We start from the raw sequence: 23,106 nt of genomic DNA on the forward strand, positions 1-23,106 counted from the left end.
ACAAATGACCTTCTATGATGATGGAATCTGGTCAGGCAAGTCTGATATCCACAGGACAAGCCATCAGAAAGGGCAGGCTGGAACTCTGGGCACAGGCTGATGGCTGGCCTCGCACATAAATGACTATTGCTGCACCATGCCGTGGACTACCAACTACCCTCTTTACCCTGACTCTATGGAAATAGAGTCATTAATGCCTTTAAGTTCAATCAAACTAGAGAAGAATTCTAAAAAATCCAGAACCAATGCAGAAAACTCATCTTTAAGATTCTATTTGTTTAGAACCACTTCTGGCACCAAAATCTGTATCAGTCAGATTCAACTAGAGAAGCAGAACCAGTAGGGCATATATTGAGATTTATTGCAAGGAATTGACTTCAGTGATTGTGGAAGTGGCTAGTCATGTCTATACTCTGTAAGACAGGCTATCAGGAGGGGTAGGCTGTCAGGAACTCTCGCCAAGCGCTGGGCTGCTGTCCACAGGCAGAATTTCTTCCTCAGGGAAGCCCTTAGCTCTGCTCTTTAGGCCTTTCGACTGATCAGGTCAGGCTGACCCAGATTATCTGAGATAATCTCACTTACGTAGTCGACTGGGAATGGACTTTTGTCATATCTACAAAATACCTTCACAGCAATACCTAGATTAGTGTCTGACTGAATTACTCGGGACTGTAGTCTAGTTAAGCCGACACATCCAAAGACCATCCCACTCACCACAGCCTTGCTATAGGCTCAGGGTCTCTGGATCAGCCTTCAACTTCTTCCCACTGGTGTACAGGATGGACAGCATCATCTGCCTAACCTCAAATCCACCTGCACAAGCAGTACCTGGGCATTTTTTTTTTTTTTAGTTGAGGTAAAAGTCACATAACTGAAACATTCTAAAGTATACACAAATTCACCGGCATTTAGTACATTCACCTCTACCTAGTCCCCCAAAATTTCCAATACCCCAGAAGTAAACCCCTTATCCATTAAGAAGTCACTCCCCAAGCCACCCTCCCCCTGTCTGGGGATTTTAAAGCCAAGCTGGACGATGTTATTGGGGATAACTTGGACGTGTTACGCCTGCCACGCTTGCTAATCCACTGGGGCAGAGGTGTCTTCCTCACCCCAAGGCAGGCACTGAAGCCAGCTACTCTTTCACGATGGTGGGTCTGTAGTTGGGCTTGACAGCTTCAGTGAGCTCCCGTGCATACATCTCATACCTGCCCGTCATCTGAAAGCAAAACAGATACACTTTTGTACTTTAGAGGTTCTGGTTTTATAAATCCCCATCGCTTACACGCCACCACCTCTTGCCACTGGAGGGCAGTCATGGGACAGGAATGCATCAGGAAGGCTCGTTGACCGTGACTTCTTGGCACTGATTCTGGTACTGTGGCAAAGTTCACAGATGCCACGATGACTCATACAGCCCAGTCTTGGCTGCTGTGACCTCTTCGACCTGTCTATCCGGAAGGTGTGGTCTGCTGAGGCAGGAGGGAGAAGGGGAGTCCTGTGGTCCTGTTGCTCCCCAGAAGAGCAGCTTACAGCCCAGAGAGGACCTGCTCCAGGTCATCAGCCAGTTGTAGAAAAGGCTGGGATTTCAACCAGGGACTCCTGGATGGGTCTGGAGTTCTGTCTACTCCATGTGGCATCTCATCATGGATACAGAGCCTAGTGGGGTTGGAAAGCCCACCCAGGGTGCTCACACCCAGCACGCACTCCCTCCCTCCCTCCTTTCCCAAGGTGGACTACTCCCATAAAGCCTTGACAGGAGCTCATGCCCATTACCAAAGTTGGGAAGGCTTCTGCTTCTAAGAAGTGTCTAATGAGAAAACATTTGGTTTACTGCTCCTGGGACACTTATTAAAAAGAGTTGGCCAGCATTCTTGACTCCGATTTCTGATTTGGGTGGAATCCTACATTCATCCTAGTTGCCCAGGAAGAGGAGAGAGAGGTCAGGAGACTCTCTCATGCCCAACACCTTGTGTGTCTGACAAGGATCCGAGACTGAGGAACCCATGCTCAGAAAACAGGATCAAGACCAAAAAAGCCCATGTCTGGGTGGATTAGAGGCCCTGGTGGTCTCTCAGTCACACAGGGGAAAGTCAGTTATAGCAATGGACATTTATTTGCTATACGATTTGCTTATAAAAGGTGGCTGAGGCAGGGCACAGTGGCTTGTATCTACAATCCTGGTATTTTGGGAGCCCGAGGTGGGAGGATTGCTTGAAGCCAGGAGTTCAAGACCAGCCTGGGCAACATAATGAGACTCAGTCTCTATAAAAAATTTAAAAATGAGCTGGATATGGTGGTGGTGCATGTCTATAGTCCCAGTTACTCCGGAGGCTGAGGTGGGAGGATGGCTTGAGCCCAGGAGGTCAAGGATGCCATGATTGATGGTTGTGCCATATGGTCCAGCCTAGATGACAGAGCCAAGACCTTGTCTCCATGCCCTCTATTCCACCAAAAAAAAGGAAAGGGGGTGTTGAGTTGGTGGAAATACTTTCAGACACTAATACAGCAAACTCTGAAGCTGTGAGCCCTTCTAGGGTGGAGTCCCATCCCAGGAGGGCAGACGCCTCCGTTCCTCTGACTCCTGACATCACAGGGCATTAGGTGTCAAAGCCAGCATGTGACCTTCGAGTTAACCCCCTTATTTTACAACTAGGAGTACTAAGGCTTGGGAGCAGAAAGGGCTTAATTAAATAGGTGACCAAGGAAGGAAGGTTGTGGCAGAGTCACTAGATTCCATTTCTCTGCATGACCCATTTCCTGCTATCGTCAAGGCCTAGACTACAGGGACTAGCCACAAGCAGAACCAGACATGCACATTTATCTTGTGATAAGTGCAAATGCCTGGAAGGAAAAAGGATTAGAGGAGCCAATCCATTCTATTCTCTGGACAAATGAAATTGAGATTAATTTGTCTGAAGGCACCCAGAATCTAAATCAGATGAGAGGAGAATTTATCGCAGCCTGCTGCCTGTACATTGTTTGACCCAACTGTTCCTCCCAGGAGCCAACAAAGAGGCAGAGATTCCACCCTCAGCTCATACAGAGACCTCGGGTGGGAGCTGGTACCTCATGCTGCCATGGGCAAGCCCACAACAGCAGTTCCCAGCCCTGAGAGCAGGATGAGGGCCAAAGCAGAGGAGCAGGCAACAACAGGGGTCCTGGGGACCTACCTTGAAGTTCCAGACATCATTCACCTGCTGGCAGAGGTTTAGGTCGAGCTTAGCAACCAGTAGTCCATCCTGGCTACGGGACAGCCCAGGAGTCCGGCTGCCATCAGGGGCTGCCACATAGCTCGAGCCATAAAAGTAGCCAAAGTCCCGGTGAGCTTTAAAGGAGGAAAGAAACACATCTGTGAGCTTGTGTAGATGCACTGTGGGCTCCGCAGAGGGTCAGGCACCTTCAGGCAGGCCCAGGACACGGGATCCATACCATTACAGGCATGAGCCACTGCGTCTGGCTTTTTTTGGGGGGCGGAGGCCGGGGGGGGGACAGAGTCTCACTCTGTCACCCAGGCTGCAGTGCAGTGGCGCGATCTCGGCTCACTGCAACCTCTGCCTCCCTGTTCAAGCTATTCTCGTGCCCCAGCCTCCTGAGTAGCTGGAATTACAGGCACGTGCCAGCCTGCCCCGCTAAGGGGCAAAATGCTGAGGCCCAAAAGGCCTGTCTCTCATCTCAGGCCTGAAGGCCCAGCAGATTGCTGCAAATGGCCCCCTTATGCTGCTCCCCTTTGCCCCTGGGGAAATGTCTAAATGTCACCCTTCTGAGAGGTGTTGCTCCCACCCACAGCCTAAGGAAATCAGAAGGTCACACTCTGGGGGCTTCCTATGAGGGCCCCCACAGTGAGCTGGAGGCTCTGCCTTCATCTGCCTTGCCACCTGCATCACCCTCACCCTCCCTCCAGGCCTTGGTCCCTTCACCGGTCAGGGAGGACTAGCAGCCACCCCACACATGTGTAAGGAACAAGTGGGGCTGGGCAGGGCCTAGCATGGTCCAGATGCAGCAGGCACCCAGTGGATGCTCATTCCCCTGCTCTTTCTGCATCTCTATTTGCAGTAACTAGGATCAGGAACTCCAGAAGCCGGAGGCCTGAAGCGGGGGCATCTGCGACCCTTTCAGGAAGCGTTTTCCTGGAAAACAGATCCGCTCAGAACCTTCTGGTTTTTTTTTCTTTTTTTTTTTTTTTTGAGACGGAGTTTCGCTCCTGTTGCCCAGGTTAGAGTGTGATGGCACGATCTCGGCTCACCGCAATCTCCACTTTCCAGGTTCAAGCGATTCTCCTGCCTCAGCCTCCCAAGTAGCTGGGATTATAGGCGCAGGCCACCATACCCAGCTAATTTTTTTTTTTTTTTTTTAGTAGAGACTGGGTTTCTCCATGTTGGCCAAGCTGATCTTGAACTCCCAACCTCAGGTGATCCACCCGCCTTGGCCTCCCAAAGTACTGGGATCACAGGCATGAGCTACCATGCCCGGCCCCCTTCCAGCTTTCTAGAGGACACTCTGAGCTAGTTCAGATACCTCCTTGGTGAGGGAGGCAGTCCCTACCTCCCTCATTCTTGGCCAGAGACATGGGAAAGGAGTCTTGAGGGTTCTTAGCAGAGGTGAGGTGGTATGTGCCCTTGGATCAAAACAAGCCATAGACTCTAGAAACCCAGGGGCATCCATGCCAATGCCCTGTGGAATCTGTACAGCTGGTTTGGGCAAGGGGAGGGGGGACAAGGACAAAGAAAAGTGGAGAGGGAGATCCACAGGCTGAATGAGAGCCCCTCTCCCTTTCAGAGAGCTCACAAAGGATCCCCCACATTCTCTCAGTTCATCTTCACACCAGTCCCAGGAATGGATGGAGTCCAACCCACTCCTCAAGCCCAGGACTGTCTATCCACACTCCAGTCACAGCCTGATTCCCACACTGCAGGCAATAAAGCAGAGAGGAGTTGGCACCTCCTCCTAGGTGCCAGGCACACAAGACATGATCTATGTGGCAGATCCTGACCGGAGGAAGCAGACAGAGAAGGGGAGAAGAAGGCCCACTCCTCAACTGCAGCCACCATGGTTCATGAGACATACCTTTCTTTCCATCTCCTGAGGTAAACTCGTTCGGGAAGTGCTCCTGTGAAATAAGACCAAGGTAAGAGGAACCTATAGGTGGCACTACCACTACACTCATTCCAGCTCACTCAGTCAGAAGAGCAGGGCAATCAGGCCAAGAGGTGAGTCAGCCGGGAAACAGTTAAGGTGAGCTGGAATGGTCTGTACTCACCAGGCAATTAAGCGCTTATTAAACACCCCTGCTGAGAAGCCAGCCTTGGGCCAGCGGGGAATTTGACAAGCAGAGTAAAAACCTGGACAGTGCCTTTGGGGAGTTTATAATCTGAGACAAGAGAAAGACACTGGGCACAGACTGGTCCTCAGGGCTATGGGCACCTGAGGCTGGCCTGAAGTAATTAAAAACCCTGGGCCAGGGTCTGTGAAGGCAGTGGGCGGGTACACACACTGCTTTCAGTATTTCCCCCAAAGCCTAATGGAAACTGTACATCAACCTGTGATGGGGTTACACAGGCTAACTAAAACATCAGGTTTCTTTTATTTTCATTTATTTTATTATTTATTTTGGAGACGGAGTTTCATTTTTGTTGCTCAGGCTGGAGTGCAATGACGTGACCTTGGCTCACTGCAACCTCCATCTTCCCGGTTCAATCAGTTCTCCTGCCTCAGCCTCCCTAGTACTGGGATTACAGGCGCCTACCACCACATCCGGCTAATTTTTTGTATTTTCAGTAGAGACAGGGTTTCTCCATGTTGGCCAGGCTGGTCTCGAACTCCTGAACTGAGGTGATCCACCTGTCTCGGTCTCCCAAAGTGCTGGGATTACAGGCGTGAGCCACTGCATCTGGCTTTTTGGGGGGGGTGGGGGGGAACAGAGTCTCACTCTGTCACCCGGGCTGCAGTGCAGTAGCGCGATCTCGGCTCACTGCAACTTCTGCCTCCTTGTTCAAGCTATTCTCATGCCCCAGCCTCCTGAGTAGCTGGAATTACAGGTGCATGCCAGCCTGCCCCGCTAATTTTTATATTTTTAGTAGAGACAGGATTTTGCCACATTGGCCAGGTTGGTCTCAAACTTCTGACCTCAGGTGATCTGCCAGCCTCGGCTTCCCAAAGTGCTGGGATTACAGGCATGAGCCACCACACCCAGCCAAAACATCAGGTTTCTTTATGCTGCTAGAAGTCAGATCGACTTAGTGTGGAAACCTTGGTTATCTCAGACTGAAAAGATCCTCTGATTAGAGTTTGATATCTGATTAATAAGGATGAGGAAGAGATATAATAAGTGCATTCTGTTTGGCAGTCAAAACTGTTTAGTGTACGGGGTCAAGGGGGAAAATACACTGGACATTTGGACGTGACAGGGTGAGAACTGCCATGTCAAAGATCTTTTCAAAATGGCTTCAGCCAAATACAAAAACAGAAAAAACAAGAGGACAGAGAGATCTTGAAAAAGTAACAGACGAAGCCAGTTTTACCCCTTTCCGGACCCTAGGATTTGTGGATGTGTGCAGAGGGAACGTGGTGTCCCCACCAGGGCCACCAGGGGGCGGCTCCTCCCCCCAGCCAGACCTCGGGACTTACGGTGCCCACGCGATTGATGGCGCAGGTGAAGCAGTGATTGGCAATGGCTGCGTTTCTGGCCTCGATGGGCCACAGGGACTCGCTGTAAGAGAAGACCAAGAGGAACCAGGTTGCCGACTTTCCAGCCAGACTCAGTGGATGCTCAGCCCTGAGCTCGGCCTGGCTGCAGGCTTTCCTGGGCCGGTGGTGGGGACAGCCAGGAGACTCACTGGTCACAGCCCAAACCTGCAAGCAGGCCAGCCTGTCCTCAGCACCTTGCCCTGGCCTGAACAGCCTCTGAGAAGGGCCTGCTGCAGGCATAAGCCACGTGGCTGCGCTCTGTCAGAAGAATTGACAGCCCTGGATCAAATCCTCATCCTGAGCCTCAGTTTCCTTTTCTGAAATGTCCTCAAAGGAAGATTATGAAGACTGAATGACCCATGCAGGTGAAGATCCAAGTGGTAGGAGTTCCATAACCACCACTTCCCACCTCCATCCCTTCTCCTGGAACCCACCTGCTGGGCTGGGCAGAACCTCTCCTGGTGAATGCCAGAAGGGAGCCAGGGGCCTGGCGGGCTTGTCAGGGCCTGTGAGGGCTGAGCGCAGGCTCTACCTACCCTACTCTAACTCTCCTACCCTGCTGTGCTGCCTTACAAGGCAATCTCCAAAGTGGGAGATTTCAGGGCCAGTAAACAAGAAAGGAACTTAGGTGATAGGATAAGGGGTCAGATTCAGCAGCAGGGTCACCTCCTCCAAGCTGGAACATTTCCCAGTGACTTCCCAGTTCCCTCTTCTGAACCCTGAGTCTCTAAGTAAAGACTTCCTGGTTCTCTTACTGGCCAGGGCGGGAGTGGCCCAGGAGGGAGGCACCCCACAGGCTTGGCTGAGCTGTGGGCCTTCTTCACTCCAGCACCTGCAAAGGGAGAGTGCAATGGGAGACATGGCCCCAACCAGAGATTCTGTCCTTCTCTGGCCCGCCAACTAAGATGTGACATGGAATCTAGTGGGCCTTCTTGTCGCCAATTATCTTTTGTCTGAGTAACATCTTTAAGACTCTGGATTGAGGCTGGGCACAGTGGCTCATGACTGTAATCCCAGCACTTTGGGGGGCCGAGGTGGGTGGATCACGAGGTCAGGAGATCGAGACCATCCTGGCTAACACAGTGATACCCCGTCTCTAGTAAAAATACAAAAAAATTAGCCGGGTGTGGTGGCGGGCACCTATAGTCCCAGCTACTCAGGAGGCTGAGGCAGGAGCATGGCGTGAACCCAGGAGGCGGAGCTTGCAGTGAGTAGAGATCGTGCCACTGCACTCCAGCCTGGGTGACAGAGCAAGACTCCGTCTCAAAAAAAAAAAAAAAAAAAAAAAAAAAAAAAAAAAAAAAAGATTCTGGATTGACAGGAGTAATGCCCACTTAGAAATACTGTGTGACTGGGAGCAAAATGCCCTGGAATCTTCCTTCCTGACAGCATGCACCTGGTTTAAACCAGGGAGGAGGTGGAGGGGGTGGGTGCTTGTCACAAGCCTAATTCTCAGGAGGATTCACAAGTCTGAAAAAATGAAAAATCACAGGCTTGATTGAGGGGACTCATTTTCCTGCTTTTTTCCCCCAGCTGCTAAGCCAAGCTGACAAAACTTTTCAGAAATGATTTTTACAGAAACACACCAGTAAATGACATTTTCAGGAATTAAATAGACACTTGCAGGGCAATTGCCATAAACATCTTAGTTGCAATTCTCCAGGGAGGTGTTCTGTGTAGGACCCAAACCCACAGCTGGCAATAAAATTTATGCTCTCAAAGCCACCAGGGGAAAGGAAGCTGGGATGAGTGAGAGCCCAGTGTGTGTAGGAATCATGAAGTCTGATGGGGGAGTGGGGACGTTTGCCATATTTCCAGTGCAGTACACACAAATCCCTAAAAATAATCGCAGTGGGAAGGTAAGATGCAGCTAGGGGATAGGATGGTGACTTGCCAGTGAATGTACACAGGTAGTAGAAATCTCTGGTCACCCAAGCTGTAAGGGACACATCCTTGGATTATGAGGATAACCTAATCAAAAGCACTCAGACACTACTGTGTACTTAGAACTGTGGGACTCAAAAATGAATGAGTACACCCTGTTGACCCACGTGTGTGCATGCACATGTGTATGTCTGTCTCTGATACAGGTGGCAGAAAGTGCCAGAAAAGGGGATGGATGGTTCTGGATGCTGTGATCCAACGCTGGTGGGGATTTGCCCAGCATTGTGCTGAAAAACACTATCAATTCCATCATTCATCATTTTAAGAAAGCCACCCAGGATCCTACCATCCTAACAAACCACCTGTTGCCTTTTATCCACACTCTATGACTATCCTTGTCCATAGACAAACTTTTTTCTTTTTTTTCCAAGAGTTCTGACCACAGCCTGAACATGTCTCTTTCTTGCTCACAGGCTTTCATCACTTTGCATTACCTTCATTATGACTCTTTTTACTGGCTGTACAATAACCTGTGGAAGAGGTGGGCTGCAATGTACTTAGCCCAGACACTTCTCCCACTGTCAGCTTTTCCGTTATTGTAAAGTAAGGTGTTGTGAGCACCTTCACATGCATTGCCTTTCCCTCCTATTTTTTTTTTTTTTTCCGTCTTGCTCTGTCGCCCACGCTGGAGTGCAGTGGTGCAATCTCAGCTCACTGCAACCTCCACCTCCTAGGTTCAAGCGATTCTCCTACCTCAGCCTCCCAAGTAGTTGGGACTACAGGCACCAGCCACCATGCCCGGCAAATTTTTGTATTTTTAGTAGAGACGAGGTTTCATCATGTTGGCCAGGCTGGTCTCAAACTCCTGCCCTCAAGTGATCTGCCAGCCTTGGCCTCCCAAAGGGTTGGGATTACAGATGTGAGCCACCGTGCCTGGCCTTCCCTCCTCTTTTAGACTGTTTCTTCAGGCTACAATTCTAGGAATATCATTATCAGGCCAAAGGGCATGAGCATTTTAGGAGCTCAGGAAATATACTGCTTTTCAAAAGACCTGTTAGTTTTTACTGCCAGCCTCACCACAGCCTGGAAAGCCAAGGGTTGGATATTTCTTGGCTGAGGAAAGAAAAATCAATCATTTTTAATAAGCCTAATAGGCTGCTGAGGACATAGCAATTATATGCATATTGCACTGGGGTGCTTCTGTTTGCCTAACTGGAGCTAATAAAAGCCCAAGATAGCAGGGTCAGGGAGGGCCTCTGCACAAAAGGCGAGGAGCCATCTGAGTCCATGGCCACAACTTTGCCTGCCCCGGCCCAGAAGCCAGATCCCCTAGTGCTTTGGGTTCCTCTAGGGACCCCAGTGGGGAGATGGAGTTTGCCAAGTGTCTTACCCAGAGCCAGCAGAGGAGGCTGCTCTAGGGGGTGGCCCCACAGTTCTGCCCAGGCCTGGTAGCTGGATGACCAGTAATAACTCTACTGACGACCGCCAATGAATGCTGTCACTGGTGATCTGGCCACCATGAGACTCCAGTATGTTCTCTGAGGGGAGATGGAGGCCTGATTTTCCCCTTCTACCCAACAGTACCCCACCTGGACATGGACCAGATCTCCAGGTACATGGGCAGGGTGGTAGATCTAAGGTAACAGATGAGGGGTTGCATTCTGGCTCCAGAAGGAACCTGCTGTGCAAATAAATGTTGAATGCGGAGGGGATGTTACTCTTGAGAAAGGGGCACTATATGAAAAGAAAAGGTAAATGTCACACCCTGACATTTAGAAGAAATTCAACTGAAATTAGGCTGGGGGCAGTGGCTCATGCCCGTAACCCCAGCACTTTGGGAGACCAAATCATGAGGTCAGGAGATTGAGACCATCCTGGCTAACACAGTGAAACCCCGTCTCTACTAAAAATACAAAAAAATTAGCCAGACGTGGTGGCGGGCGCCTGTAGTCCCAGCTACTCAGGAGGCTGAGGCAGGAGAATGGCATGAACCCGGAGCTTGTAGTGAGCCAAGATTGCACCAGAGCACCCCAGCCTGGGCGACAGAGCGAGACTCTGTCTCAAAGAAAAAAAGAAAAAGAAGAAATTCAACTGAAATTTAGTCAAGAATGAAGACAAGAGAGATAGGTGCAGGCCGACAGAGACTCAAAGCTGCCCATCCATGGCAGGACAGGGCACACCCCTGTCCTGACAAGGACACCGGCAGCCAAGACCACAGAAAGTGAAAGCCAGCACCTCCTGCTGCAGAAATCCTGCTTGGAAGGAAGTGAGTTGGGGAGAAAAGTATTTGCACATAAATTCCTAGAGTTCTGTTACTTGTAGTGATGCAAAACTGGAAACCACCCAAATGCTCAGCCTTTGTGGAAGAGAGAGGCGGCAGCAGCACAGTCATGCAGTCAGATCAGCTCACGGGATGCCCCTCCTAAATGAGGGGCCCCAGGGGTGGGGTACTGCCCAGCTCTCCAGCTTCCAGGGCCACCTTCCCCTCATCCCCCAATCCTGCCTTGACAAGGGCAGTTCTATCTGTTTAGAGGTGAGGCTAACACCAAAACACTTGTTATGTATTACAAAAATTAAATCCTTCTCTGGTTAAAGACAAATTTCCTTGACTGATCTCCAGCTCCCTCATTTGTGGCTTCTCTTGTCCAGATGTCTGCCCTACCTGTGCAGGATGCTGCAGATGTGAGGACTAGGAATCCACAGTCCCCCAACCAGGAGCCAATGCTGGCTAGGCACCTACTATGCTCCAAGGACTTAGATGTGGGTTTTGTTTTTTATATTTTTTTGAGACGGAGTCTCGCTCTGTCACCAGGCTAGAGTGCAGTGGTGCCATCTTGGCTCACTGCAACCTCTGCCTCCCAAGTACAAGTGATTCTCCTGCCTCAGCCTCCCGAGTAGCTGGGACTACAGGCGCATACCACCATGCCCGGCTAATTTTTGTATTTTTAGTAGAGACAGGGTTTCACCACGTTGGCTAGGCTGGTCTCAAACTCCTGACCTCAAGTGATCCACCTGCCTCGGCCCCCCCAAAGTGCTAGGATTACAGGTGTGAGCCACTGAGCCCAGCCCAATGTGGGGCTTTCTGAAGCCCCCTGGTGACTATAGGGAAAGGGGGGAATTATTTTCATCTCACTGTTCGGAATCACAGCAGAGGTTGGTGTTTTACTGTAGATTAGCTCTTGCTGCGGGTGGGGGATTGCTCATTGCCATCTTGAGGATTCTTTTCACTGAAAAGCTGGTCATATGTACAACATACAGTCCTGGGGGCTCAGCTCTGTTAACATCCTGGTGGCTGCGCCTGCCTGCTGCCACCTTGGAGCTCCACAGACCAGCCTTGGGCTTCAGCTGGCTGGGCCCCAGGAAGCCCCCCAGACCCCACCAACTGAGTGACCTTAATGCTCCAATGGTGGCCGAGGGGTTGAAGATGATCTCAGCCCCGTTGATGCTGTACATAAGCCAGTTGAGGGGGTGGTGCCGCCCGTAGCAAATGTTGACCGCAATCCTTCCAAACTGCGTCTGGAACACAGGGTGGCCCAGGTTTCCCTCCATGTAGTAAGTTGACTGAAAAGCAAAGGGCCATACACTGATGCCTCTGACCTTTAAGATTTCCCTTTTCTTAGACTCGGCAGAAAAACTGAAATATCACCAATGGTCCAGAGGTGATTACACTCCTGAGTGTGACTCTGAGTTCCAGAATTTCAATAGGATAAAAACAAAACACACACACAAAAAAACCCCTGACACCAAATAAGCCAGCCCCGGGGGGAAATCACAGCGGCTTAAGCATTTGCCCAGTCTCCTTTCTGACATGTCAAAAAATCCCCACAACAACGTTCCACACTATTTCAAACTCTGGTAAGGTTTCAATCACGGTCCAACTCAAGGCTCAGGTTTGGTCGGTGTTAACACGAGTTGGTCAATGCCCTCAGCAACCATATGTCATCATATAGAACAGTGGAGCCCCGGGGACCTGGAGCACATCCAAGCAACACTCTGCCTGGTCAGAGGAGAAAGCTGTTTCCTGAGGGGGCATAGCTCACCCAAATGATTAAGGCCAAAGCTTCTAGTAGAACCACACCCTGAAAGCACACCTTCTCCATTCTGCCTAGGGTTAAGGAGGTCCCTATGGACCAGACCCCATCCTCCCATCCCTGCCTGTCTGTTCCTAAGGGTACCAGGGCAGGGACACTGTACTGGACAGCACTGAGGGAAGCTAGAGGGCAAATCAGGGTCCCAAACAGATCTGCTCTGGGAGCCTTCCACCTCCTCCTGATCCTGGCCATCAAAATTGACCAGGGTCAGGCAGCAACCAGGATGTGTGTACGTGGTGAACACTGGAGCAGATCCTGCTGTGCTGAGACAAGCCCTGTGCTATCTGCAGGGAGCTAAAGATTAATCCCAGGGCAAACAGGTGAGGGGCGCGTCTTTCCACCCCACCTCCAGCTGTTACTGAGAAACACTGGGTTCTTCTTTCTCCCTGGGAAACCTCCTCTAGCTCTGCAGTCCATTTCTTGTCTGCCTGACCAGCCTGAGAATGGCCAGGATCGCCACAATCATGGAGTGAGAACTGGGGACATCACATCCTGAACAACTGTATAATGGCAAATCAAGTTCAGATTTAATATCTTAGGCATTAGGCAGAGCTCTTTTCCCGCCTTCGAACATCCACCTGCTCCCATCTTACCCACCCATTTTGTTGGCATTAACCAACAAAAATGGCCCCAACTTGTGCCCTGATCATGGGCACATGAAACTTCACATAACGCACACTACACAGACGTGCATGTTTGCCCACTGTCACCTGACACACAAACATGGGCCACCTCAGACCCCTCCATGAGTCACAGACAAGGAATGCCACGCTCCAAACCAAACAAGGACAGGGCTGTGGCGTCCTAGGCTCTGAGCCTGAAGGGGGCCATGGGAATCATTTCATGTTTGTGCTATATTTATTTTTGGTTTTAATTTATATACCACTTACTTCAAAGAATTCAGGAGGCCAAATCAGGCTGTATTAAAAAAACATATGCCCCATTGTGCTAAAGGTGTTTGGGACTCCTCTGAGAGTCCCGCCTGAATCCGGTCTGCCTGTGTGATACAGAGCAATGTCAGGTAACCCTCTGAACATCGCAGCCACACACTGTGCTCCGGTAGAGTGTGCATGACATGGAGTATGATCCTGCACAGAACTTCCCCACGGAAAGTCCCACAGAGATCTACAACACACAGAGAGGCAAGTGAGCAGGGCTGGTTATCCATCTTATGGGTGGCTCACCTCATTGAAATCACCCACTCTGGGGATGTGGTTTTTCCTGGTCTTTCCCAGGACTGCTCCGGAATTGGATATCACCACGGCTGTATTCCACAAAACGTCCCCATGCTCGCTGTCTCGTTCCAGGATGGGAGACACCACCACCATGTCATGGTTCTTCGCCAGCTGGAAAAATGATAAATATAGCAGAGTCCCACTTTCAAACCAATTGTTGTAGTTTTTTATTGAAGAAGAATTTAATGATCCTACTAAATCATTAGGCTTGGGTCAGAGCAATCACTTGCATTTGTTGTTTGGAACACTAAATACCCTGATGTCCATGCTTTGCTAAATAAGAATCACATTGTCCTGTGCACAGTTGGTGGTATAGTAAAATGGAGCAGCTGCTCTGGAAAACCATATGGGAGTTCCTCAAAAAATTAAACAAGAATTACCATTTGATCTGGCAATCCTAATCCTGGGTATATATCCAAAAGGATTGAAAGCAGGGTCTCAAAGAGATTTGCAAACGCATATTCATTGCAGCATTATTCACAATAGCAAAGAGGTGGGAGCAACCCAAGTGCCCATCAATGGGTGAATGGATAAACGAAACGTGGCACATCCATACAATGGAGTATCATCCAGCCTTAGATGCCATGGTTCTATGTTACAAATGGATGAACCTTGACGATATTATGCTAAATGAAACAAGCCAGTCCCCAAAAGACAAATACTGTATGATTCCACTTGTGTAAGGTATTTAGAGTAGTCAAATTCACAGAAATGGAAAGTACAATATTAATAGAATGGTGGTTGCCAGGGACTGGGGGAACGGGGAGCTACTGTTTAATGGGATAGAGTCAGATTTGCAAGATGCAAAAGTTCTGGAGATCTGCACAATGTGAATATACTTTACACTACTGAACTGTACACTTAAAAATGGTTAAAATGATACTATATATACATATATATCACCACTTTAAAAAAGAGTAAAAAGAATAATCCAACTTCTTATCTATACCAAAAAACAAATTTCTTTGGCATCAAATTCCTTTTGTCTCAAGTAAGAACCTCAATCCCTGGTGACCACAGGATGAGCAGCCCAGCGGGTCATTTGTCCTCTACTCTAATTAGCCATCATGATCTCTGGCCTTAACAGGACAGGGGAGAAGCATGCTCCGAAGGCAACACTAGGAGCCATGCTAAGGGCAGCCTCAGGTCCCTGTGGAAGCAGAGTGTCTCTGGCACCAGCTCTCTTTCACCCTCTTCCTCCAGTCCTGGCTCGGGCTTATCATCTGCAAAAGTCCCCTAACCAGTCTCCTTCCTCTTTTTTTCCATAGCAAGAAATCAACAACCTGGTGAATGAGAGATTTTTTTTCCTCTACAGCTTAAGAACACCAATGTTGGGAATCACAACTGAGTATTGATAAAGTCACCATGATTATAGCTCTGCCCCAAAAGCCCCTAAGTGTATGTATAAAACCTGAAAGAGAATACAAAGAAATGAAAAGAGTTCTTTTGTTAGAGGTGAAAATAAGGATAAATGACCATTCGTCACCTCATGGGTTTTCTGGTAACAGTTTTATTAAGATAAAATTCACACAGCATAAGATTCACTTTAAGATTGGTCAAGTACAGCAGTGAGAGGTGGGAAAGAGCAGAACAAGGAGTCACTCTTTTGAAGTGTGCAATTCAGTAGTATTCAAGATATTCACAGAGTTGTGCAGTGTTCACCACTATCTAATTTTAGAAGATTTTCATCACCCCCTAAATGGAAATTTTTTACCCATTAGCAGTCACTCCCTTCCTAACCTCACCCCCAGCCTCTAGCCACCACTAATCTGCTTTCTGTCTCTATGGATTGGCCTATTCTGGACAGTTTATATAAATGGGATCATACAACATATATTATGAGGTTTTAATGAAGACAAATCAAAACCAATTTGTACGCTGATGAGACACAGGCCATGCATCGAAGCTTCTGTGACTCAAGCAAACTGCAGTGCAGTATGCAGAGCTCTGGATGAGGAACTGGCTTCTCTGGTCCCTGAATGCCAGCTCTGCCACTTGCCAGCTGCGGGACTTGCTACAAAAGTCACCTCCGACCACCCTCCCTGGGCTGTAGCTCCCTTGCCTGAAGAAGCTACTAATGGCCCTTCTGGAGCCTTACACTCTCCAATTTTAAGAGTACGCTAAAAAAAAAATGTGGCAAATAGTCTTATCTAATCTCATCTAGCAAAACAAACACCAAACAGGTGCATTTTCCATGGTGAAAGGCCAAACCCAGCAGCTGTGGTCATGCTCTGTGACTTGCACATATTTGGCAGCTGCTGCCAGAGGCGCAGTTAATGTCCTACCTTCTGACAGAATCTGGTGGTGGGCCCGTCCTCTGCTGACTCAGCAAATTCTGTCCAAGGCAGCTTCTCTCTTGTACAGAAGGCAAAGGGCATAGCTATAAACAGGAGAAAGGGCAGAACTGTATCCAACATGCACAGCCTCTGAGGGGGGCTCCTCAGCCCAGCAGCAGGTGGTCACCGCACGAGAATATAGTATCAGGAGTGCCACGGCCTGGCTTCTGGGTCCCGTTCCTGGCTGTGGGCACTAGGCAGCCCTTACCTCTGGGCTTCATGGCAAAACAAGGGGCTGGGCCAAATGTCTTTCCCAAAGTTTTTTTTTTTTTTTTTTTTTTTAGACGAAGTCTTGCTCTGTCGCCCAGGCTGGAGCGCAGTGGCATGATCTCGGCTCACTGCAAGCCCTGTCTCCCAGGTTCACGCCATTCTCCTGCCTCAGCCTCCCTAGTAGCTGGGACTACAGGCGCCCGCCACCACACCCGGCTAATTTTTTTGTATTTTTAGTAGACACAGGGTTTCACCGTGTTCGCCAGGATGGTCTCGATCTCCTGACCTCGGATCCGCTCGCCTTGACCTCCCAAAGTGCTGGGATTACAGGCGTGAGCCACCGCGCCCGGCTTCCCAAAGTCTTAAAAACAATTGCAGCAGGGACTTGAACAGATATTTGCACACTCATGTTTATAGGAACATTATTCACAATAGCCAAAAGATGGAAACAACCCAAGTGTCTTATCAACAGATGAACTGATAGGTAAAATGTGGTGTATATACACACAATGGAGTATTATTCAGCCCTCTTAACAAGGGAAGACATTCTGATACATGCTTACATGGATGAACCTTTAAGAATATGCTAAGATACAAAACAAATATTGTAGGAGTCTACTCATAGGAGGTATTTAGAGTAGTCAAATTCTTTTTTTTTTTTTTTTGAGACAGAGTTTTCGCACTTGTTGCCCAGGCCAGAGTACAATGGCATGATCTTGTCTCACCACAACCTCCCCCTCCCAGGTTCAAGCGATTCTCCTGCCTCAGCCTTCCCAAGTAGCTGGGATTACAGGCATGTGCCACCATGCCCAGCTAATTTTGTATTTTTAGTAGAGACGGGGTTTCTCCACGTTGGTCAGGCTGGTCTTGAACTCCCGACCTCAGGTGATCCGCCCACCTCGGCCTTCCAAAGTGCTGGGATTACAGGCGTGAGCCACCATGCCCGGCCTAGAGTAGTCAAATTCTTAATGACAGAAAGTAGAATAGCTGTCAGAGGTCAGAAGAGGGGATAATAGGGAGTTACTGTTTAATGGGTAGAGGTGTCCAATTGTGAATGATGAGAAAAGTTCTGGAGATCAGTGACGATAGTTGCACAACAACATGAATGTATTTAATGCCACAGACTGTACACTTAAAAATGGTTAAAATGGTAAATATTGTTATGTATATCTATATGCCACACACACAAAGTTTTAAATTGCCAAAGTTCCCAACCAGCAGATCTCCTGCTGTTGGCCAATCTGCAGGGTGGCAGGAGCTCCATTAACTCCTTGGGGAAAGTATCAGAAGGCCACTGGGGATGACACTGAGACCCTCCCTCTTCCTAGTGACAAGGAGGTTTCTTTAGAAATAAGAAAAGCTACTCATTAATGATCCCACAAAAAGTTTGGGAACCACTGAACAGGATGAACATCTGCAAGGATTAATGCTCTTACTCTCATGATCTCTGGCCAGGCCCCACCAGGGGGCTAATTTGGTAGGAAATTTCATTCAACTCATTGGTTTTTGTTTGACTTTTTTTTTTTTTCTCCAAACAGTAGGTACATAGACACAGAGTAACAGTTCAAAGATGCTGGTCATCTCCATGCACTCCAGGTTCAGAGCAGTCTCCTATGCAGGGGACAGAGGGAAATCCGCTGGGGTGGGCCTTTGGGACCTTCGGCTGTGTGCCCAATGCTGCTCTACAGCCCAGCCACACATGGATATCTGCAGCGTGTGAAGTTACCTTTAGTACCTGCCAGTCTGCTGGTGTGAACGGTGCCTCACTGTGAGTAAATGTCTCCCATATCCCCAGTGAGGCTGAGTCCTTCACCACACATTCACCGGCCAGTCTGGATTCCTTCCCTACATTTTTTTGTTCATACCCTTTGCCTATTTCCTACTGGGCTATTCGTCTTTTTCTTTCTCAATCTGGAGAACTGAATTCCTTGTCTAGACTAATTCAGTATACTCTGTAGATCTCCCACCTCACAATAACCCAAGTCCATTTCTTTTTTTCTTTCCTTTTTTTTGAGATGGAGTCTTGTTCTTGTTGCCAGACTGGAGTGCAATGGCGCGATCTCAGCTATGAGAAACATTTACTCACAGTGAGGCACCGTTCACACCAGCAGACTGGCAGGTACTAAAGGTAACTCCACACGCTGCAGATATCCATGTGTGGCTGGGCTGTAGAGCAGCACTGGGAACACAGCCAAAGGTTCCAAGGGCCCACCCCAGTGGATTCCCCTCTGTGGTTGGTTATATTGTGAGGCTGGAGGAGGTGGGGTCTGATTTGCATAGGGCCCAGGGGATTGGTTTGACCAAGTGTGACATTCAAGTAGCCTGCAAAAAAACCTAGCCCTCCCACCTTAGTCCTTTAATATGCAAATGTGAGCTGAGCTGCCATGACGTCCTGAACATGTGTGAGTTATCTGGAGGTGGTCATGACACTTGGCACAGGTGCTGACAAGGAGAAGAGGACAGGAACTGCCATGTTGGCCATGTTGGGTGGACCTAGTTTCTAATTGCTTGCATTTGCATATCAAAGCTTGCTGGTATGGCTCTTTAAGCCACCTGTTTGGTTAGAAAAGAAATGGTTCAGGGGTTGCTTCTTATTACAGGAAAATTTCCACTGAGAACCTTTACTCCTTTTACTTCTTTCTAGTTGCCTAAAAAATTTTTTTTTTTTTTGAGGCGGAGTCTCTCTCTGTCACCCAGGCGGGAGTGCAGTGGCCAGATCTCAGCTCACTGCAAGCTCCGCCTCCCGGGTTTACGCCATTCTCCTGCCGCAGCCTCCGGAGTAGCTGGGACTACAGGCGCCCGCCACCTCGCCCGGCTAGTTTTTTGTATTTTTTAGTAGAGACGGGGTTTCACTGTGTTAGCCAGGATGGTCTCGATCTCCTGACCTCATGAACCGCCCGTCTCGGCCTCCCAAAGTGCTGGGATTACAGGCTTGAGCCACCGCGCCCGGCCATTTCTTTATAACCCTTGTATTCATAATAGGCAGCTCTTCTCCAACACCCCTAAGCAGGTGTCACCCCCTTTATTTCACAGAGAAGGAAGAGAAGCCTCAGCCTCTCAATTCTTTCCAGTCCCAGGAAGTCTGGTCCTAAGAGTACCACAGTAAATATCCCGCCAATGGCACCACCACCACCTTGCCAAGCAGGCGGCAGGCACTGCCAGCAACAGCCCTGGGGGCCTTGGTACCACGCTCAAGGCTCCCCAGGCTCGCCTTCTGTGAAGAGAGATGAATTATTTTAAGGAAGCCAACAGAAAAGCTGTTGAAAACACAAATGCTCCTTAATGACCATTAATTCTCAGCTTTCAGAGCATTAGGAGTGAGTCAATTGCCCCCAGAGAATAAACGGCTTCTTTTCCTGTTTACACAACCACTCTAATGTAAACACACTTTCAAAAGAAGGATGTGGAAGGGGGGTTGGGTGAGGCTGACTGCAAAGTCCCAACTACAGTTCTTCAACTAGAGGGGACAGGATTCCACATGCATTGACCCAACACCTGGCCCTCAGGCACTGCCAGCCTAGAGGGAAGGAGATGAATTAGAACCTGGTGCGGCCACACAACCTGGCAGTACAGAGTGGTCAGCTCTGCCTGGGGGAGTCCCCAGGGCCCCACAAAGGAGGGTTACCTGTGCTAGACTTTGATAAATGAAGGGGAGTTCCAGATCCAAGAAAGGGAAGATGTTAGTTCAACTACCCAGTCAATACTAATGTGTAGTGCCTGTCATGCACCAGGGATTATTCTTGCCACTAAAGATGAAACAGGGGTGGGTGGAGAGTTGGGAAAAACAAACATAGGTACTATCTTCATGGAGCTCATGGTCTAATGAAGAGTGAGAGCACAAAGGTAATAAAAAATAGGAAAACGATATGAACTTCTGGGACACAGACACATGTTCTTTCCTGAAACCCTATCAACATGACAGGAAAGCAATGTTCATGCAAAGGCATATACCCACAAGGACCGGGTGCTGAGGGAGGGGAAACAGGAAGGCAGAGAGATGCAGGCAAATCTCTCAGCAGATCAGAGAAAAGAGTCCGCTAGCAGTAGAGAAGGTTTCCTGCTTATCCAAAGCTCAGGACCCAGGGGGACCAGGTACCTCTGAAGGTGGGGAAGCAAGGAAGGATGATAAACAAGGACTGGCCAAAGGTCTATTTAAGAAGCAGTTAGGGGCCGGGCGCAGTGGCTTACACCTGTAATCCCAGCACTTTGGGAGGCGAAGGTGGGAGGATTGCTTGGGCCCAGGAATTTGAGACCTGCCTGGGCGACACAGTGAGATCTCATCTTTACAAAAAAAAAAAAAAAAAATTCAAGAAAAGTAGCCAGGTGTGGTGGCATGCATCTATGGTCCCAGCTACTCGGGAGGCTGGGGCAGGAGGATTGCTTGATCCTGGGAGGTCGAGGCTGCAGTGAGCTGTGATTGCACCACTGTACTGCAACCTCAGTGACAGAGTAAGACCATGTATAAAAAAAAAAAATAGGAGGAAATACACAACAAAATTAGGGTACTAGTCCAGGGTTCCCATATCCTAATAGTAAGACTGTCTAGAAGGAGAAAAAAGAGGAGAAAATAATGATTGAATGAAATAATGCAAGAAAATTTCCTAGAGCGTCAGAATCCAAGTTTCTAGACTAAAAGAACCCACTAAGTACCAAGAGTGGATTAAAATAGATATGCACAATGGAATATCATTATGAAATTGTAGAGTATTGGTGAAAAACAGAAACTCCTACAGTCTTCCAGAGAAAAACAAATCACAGACAATGGGTCAAAAATTAAAATGGCTGTGGATTACTCAACAATGCCCCAAAACTAGAAGACAATGGAACAACGTGTGTTCAAACTTTTGAAGGAAAATGATTTCTAACCTAAAATTTGATGCTCAACCAAACTATCAAGAAAATTGTAGAAGGAACATATTTTCAGTTGGGCAAGGCCTCAAAAAGTTTACCTCTGATGTGTTCTTCCTCAGGGAACTACTGGTTCTGAGAGTCCCTAGCTAAATGGGGGCTCCAGTACCAGAGTGGCTAGCAACCCAGCACTAACAGGAAATGAAGGGAGCTGGACGTGGTTTCTATAGTGTGCCTTTCACAGGATACATCTTGTACATGGTGGACAGCCTAACACCTGTCTGTCCAATCTGTGACCAGGGGGTCCCTCATACATGAAACTTGTTTATACTGGTAGATGCTGTGTGGCTCTTGCCTGACCTGTCCCTGCCTGACTACCACTCTAGCACTAGGAGTCCAACTTTGTGTTTCCCCCGGTATCCCAGGGAAAACCCAGCCTGGGGCAGCCCCTGGTTCTTCTCATGGAAGGTGCAAATTCAACACACCATCGCAATAGGAAACAAGTTTGAAGATTTTTACTTACAGATCCTGGGCAAGGAGAGTGCCATGAGTCACAAGGGCAGTCTTCTGTCCCCAGGTCAGATGAGGCAGAAATGAAGAGTCAGAGAGAGTGTGGGCCAACTAGCAGTACACGTAATGACTAAGATGTGGTCACCTTAAGTTAATGGCCAAATGCCTGGATGGTCCATTTAAAGGAATCAGCAGGAAAGTGGGCAGCCCAGTTGGCTGGTGGGAGAGAGGTCTTTTAAGTTCTTACCTCTGGCCACTTGGCCTGAGCCATTTGGGTGTGGCGTAGAACTGGAAACTGTGTCCAGGGTGACTGAGCCCTGCCTCTGGTATGACAGAGTTAAACTTGTATTCAACATGGATGCTGAGGCAACATAAATCTGTAAGGATCCACTACACTACACTACTAAAATGAGGGCATAAACCAAGAAAGAGGAAGCTGTGGGAACAGAGAAACACAAGAGCAAAGCAAAGGGATTCCCCAGGGTGATGGTGAGGGGGGATCCCAGGACAACTGTGTGGCCAGCAGAGGGGGCACCTGATTCAGCCCACAGCAGTCACAAGGCTCCGGGGCAGATTCCTTGGAGGAGATGAAACTGATAGACTGTTTGATGTGTCTAAAACACATTAAGGGAGATTTAGGAATTCATAGAAAGTTTGGGGTTGAATGGTGGCAAGAAGAAAACAAAGCAAATTCTAGGGAAAACAGAAAATAATTCAGGAAAAGAAATCAAAGTTCAGCCTGAGCAATATAGTGAGATCTCCATCTCTACGAAGTGTTTTTTTTGTTTGTTTTTTGTTGTTTGTTTTTTTTTTTCAATTAGCTGGGCATGATGGTGTGCACCTGTGGTCCCAACTACTTGGGAGGCTGAGGTAGGAAGATTGCTTGGGCCTGGGGTCAAGGCTGCAGTGAGCTGTGATTGCACCACTGCACTCCAAGCCTGGGTGACAGAGTAAGACCTTGTCTTAAAGAAAAAGGAATCAAAGTTGACAAAACGGCTGGGGGGATAGAAGAACAAGGACACGTGTATGTTGAAGGGCCAGGAGGAGGCAGGAAAGGGCTAACACTGACATCTTTCATAGGGGGAAGTCAATAGGTGATGCAAAACTAAAAAATTAGGAAGAAGCAACACTAACAAAGGTAAATTCCAAAGGAACTAGCTCAGTGTTGATGCTGGGGATAACAGTTATTTTTTGGTAACAGACCTTATAGACCCATCTGACTCTAAACCATGAGCATGTATAACTCTGATAAAAATAAAAACCACAAAGGTACATTGTGCAAGAAATGTTTAGATAGGGAGGCTG

The 23,106-nt window shown here is 48.5% G+C and overlaps 1 protein-coding gene across 1 annotated transcript in view; it reads right to left on the bottom strand.

The window, feature by feature from the left end:
• Window positions 1-340: 340 nt before the first annotated feature.
• The window catches only part of UPB1 (beta-ureidopropionase 1), a 32,944-nt gene continuing 10,178 nt past the window's right edge, over window positions 341-23,106 (bottom strand). The window contains exons 4-10 of the mRNA XM_007975190.3: window positions 16,183-16,277; window positions 13,847-14,008; window positions 11,963-12,132; window positions 6,628-6,709; window positions 5,068-5,110; window positions 3,174-3,328; window positions 341-1,219 (exon numbers count right to left, since the gene is read on the bottom strand). Of these exons, the coding sequence (XP_007973381.1) occupies window positions 1,136-1,219; window positions 3,174-3,328; window positions 5,068-5,110; window positions 6,628-6,709; window positions 11,963-12,132; window positions 13,847-14,008; window positions 16,183-16,277 (791 nt within the window). The 3' untranslated portion in view covers window positions 341-1,135. The remainder of the gene's footprint in view (window positions 1,220-3,173; window positions 3,329-5,067; window positions 5,111-6,627; window positions 6,710-11,962; window positions 12,133-13,846; window positions 14,009-16,182; window positions 16,278-23,106) is intronic.

Source organism: Chlorocebus sabaeus, chromosome 19 (assembly GCF_047675955.1).
Source record: "Chlorocebus sabaeus isolate Y175 chromosome 19, mChlSab1.0.hap1, whole genome shotgun sequence".
Classification (NCBI taxonomy): Eukaryota; Metazoa; Chordata; class Mammalia; order Primates; family Cercopithecidae; genus Chlorocebus; species Chlorocebus sabaeus.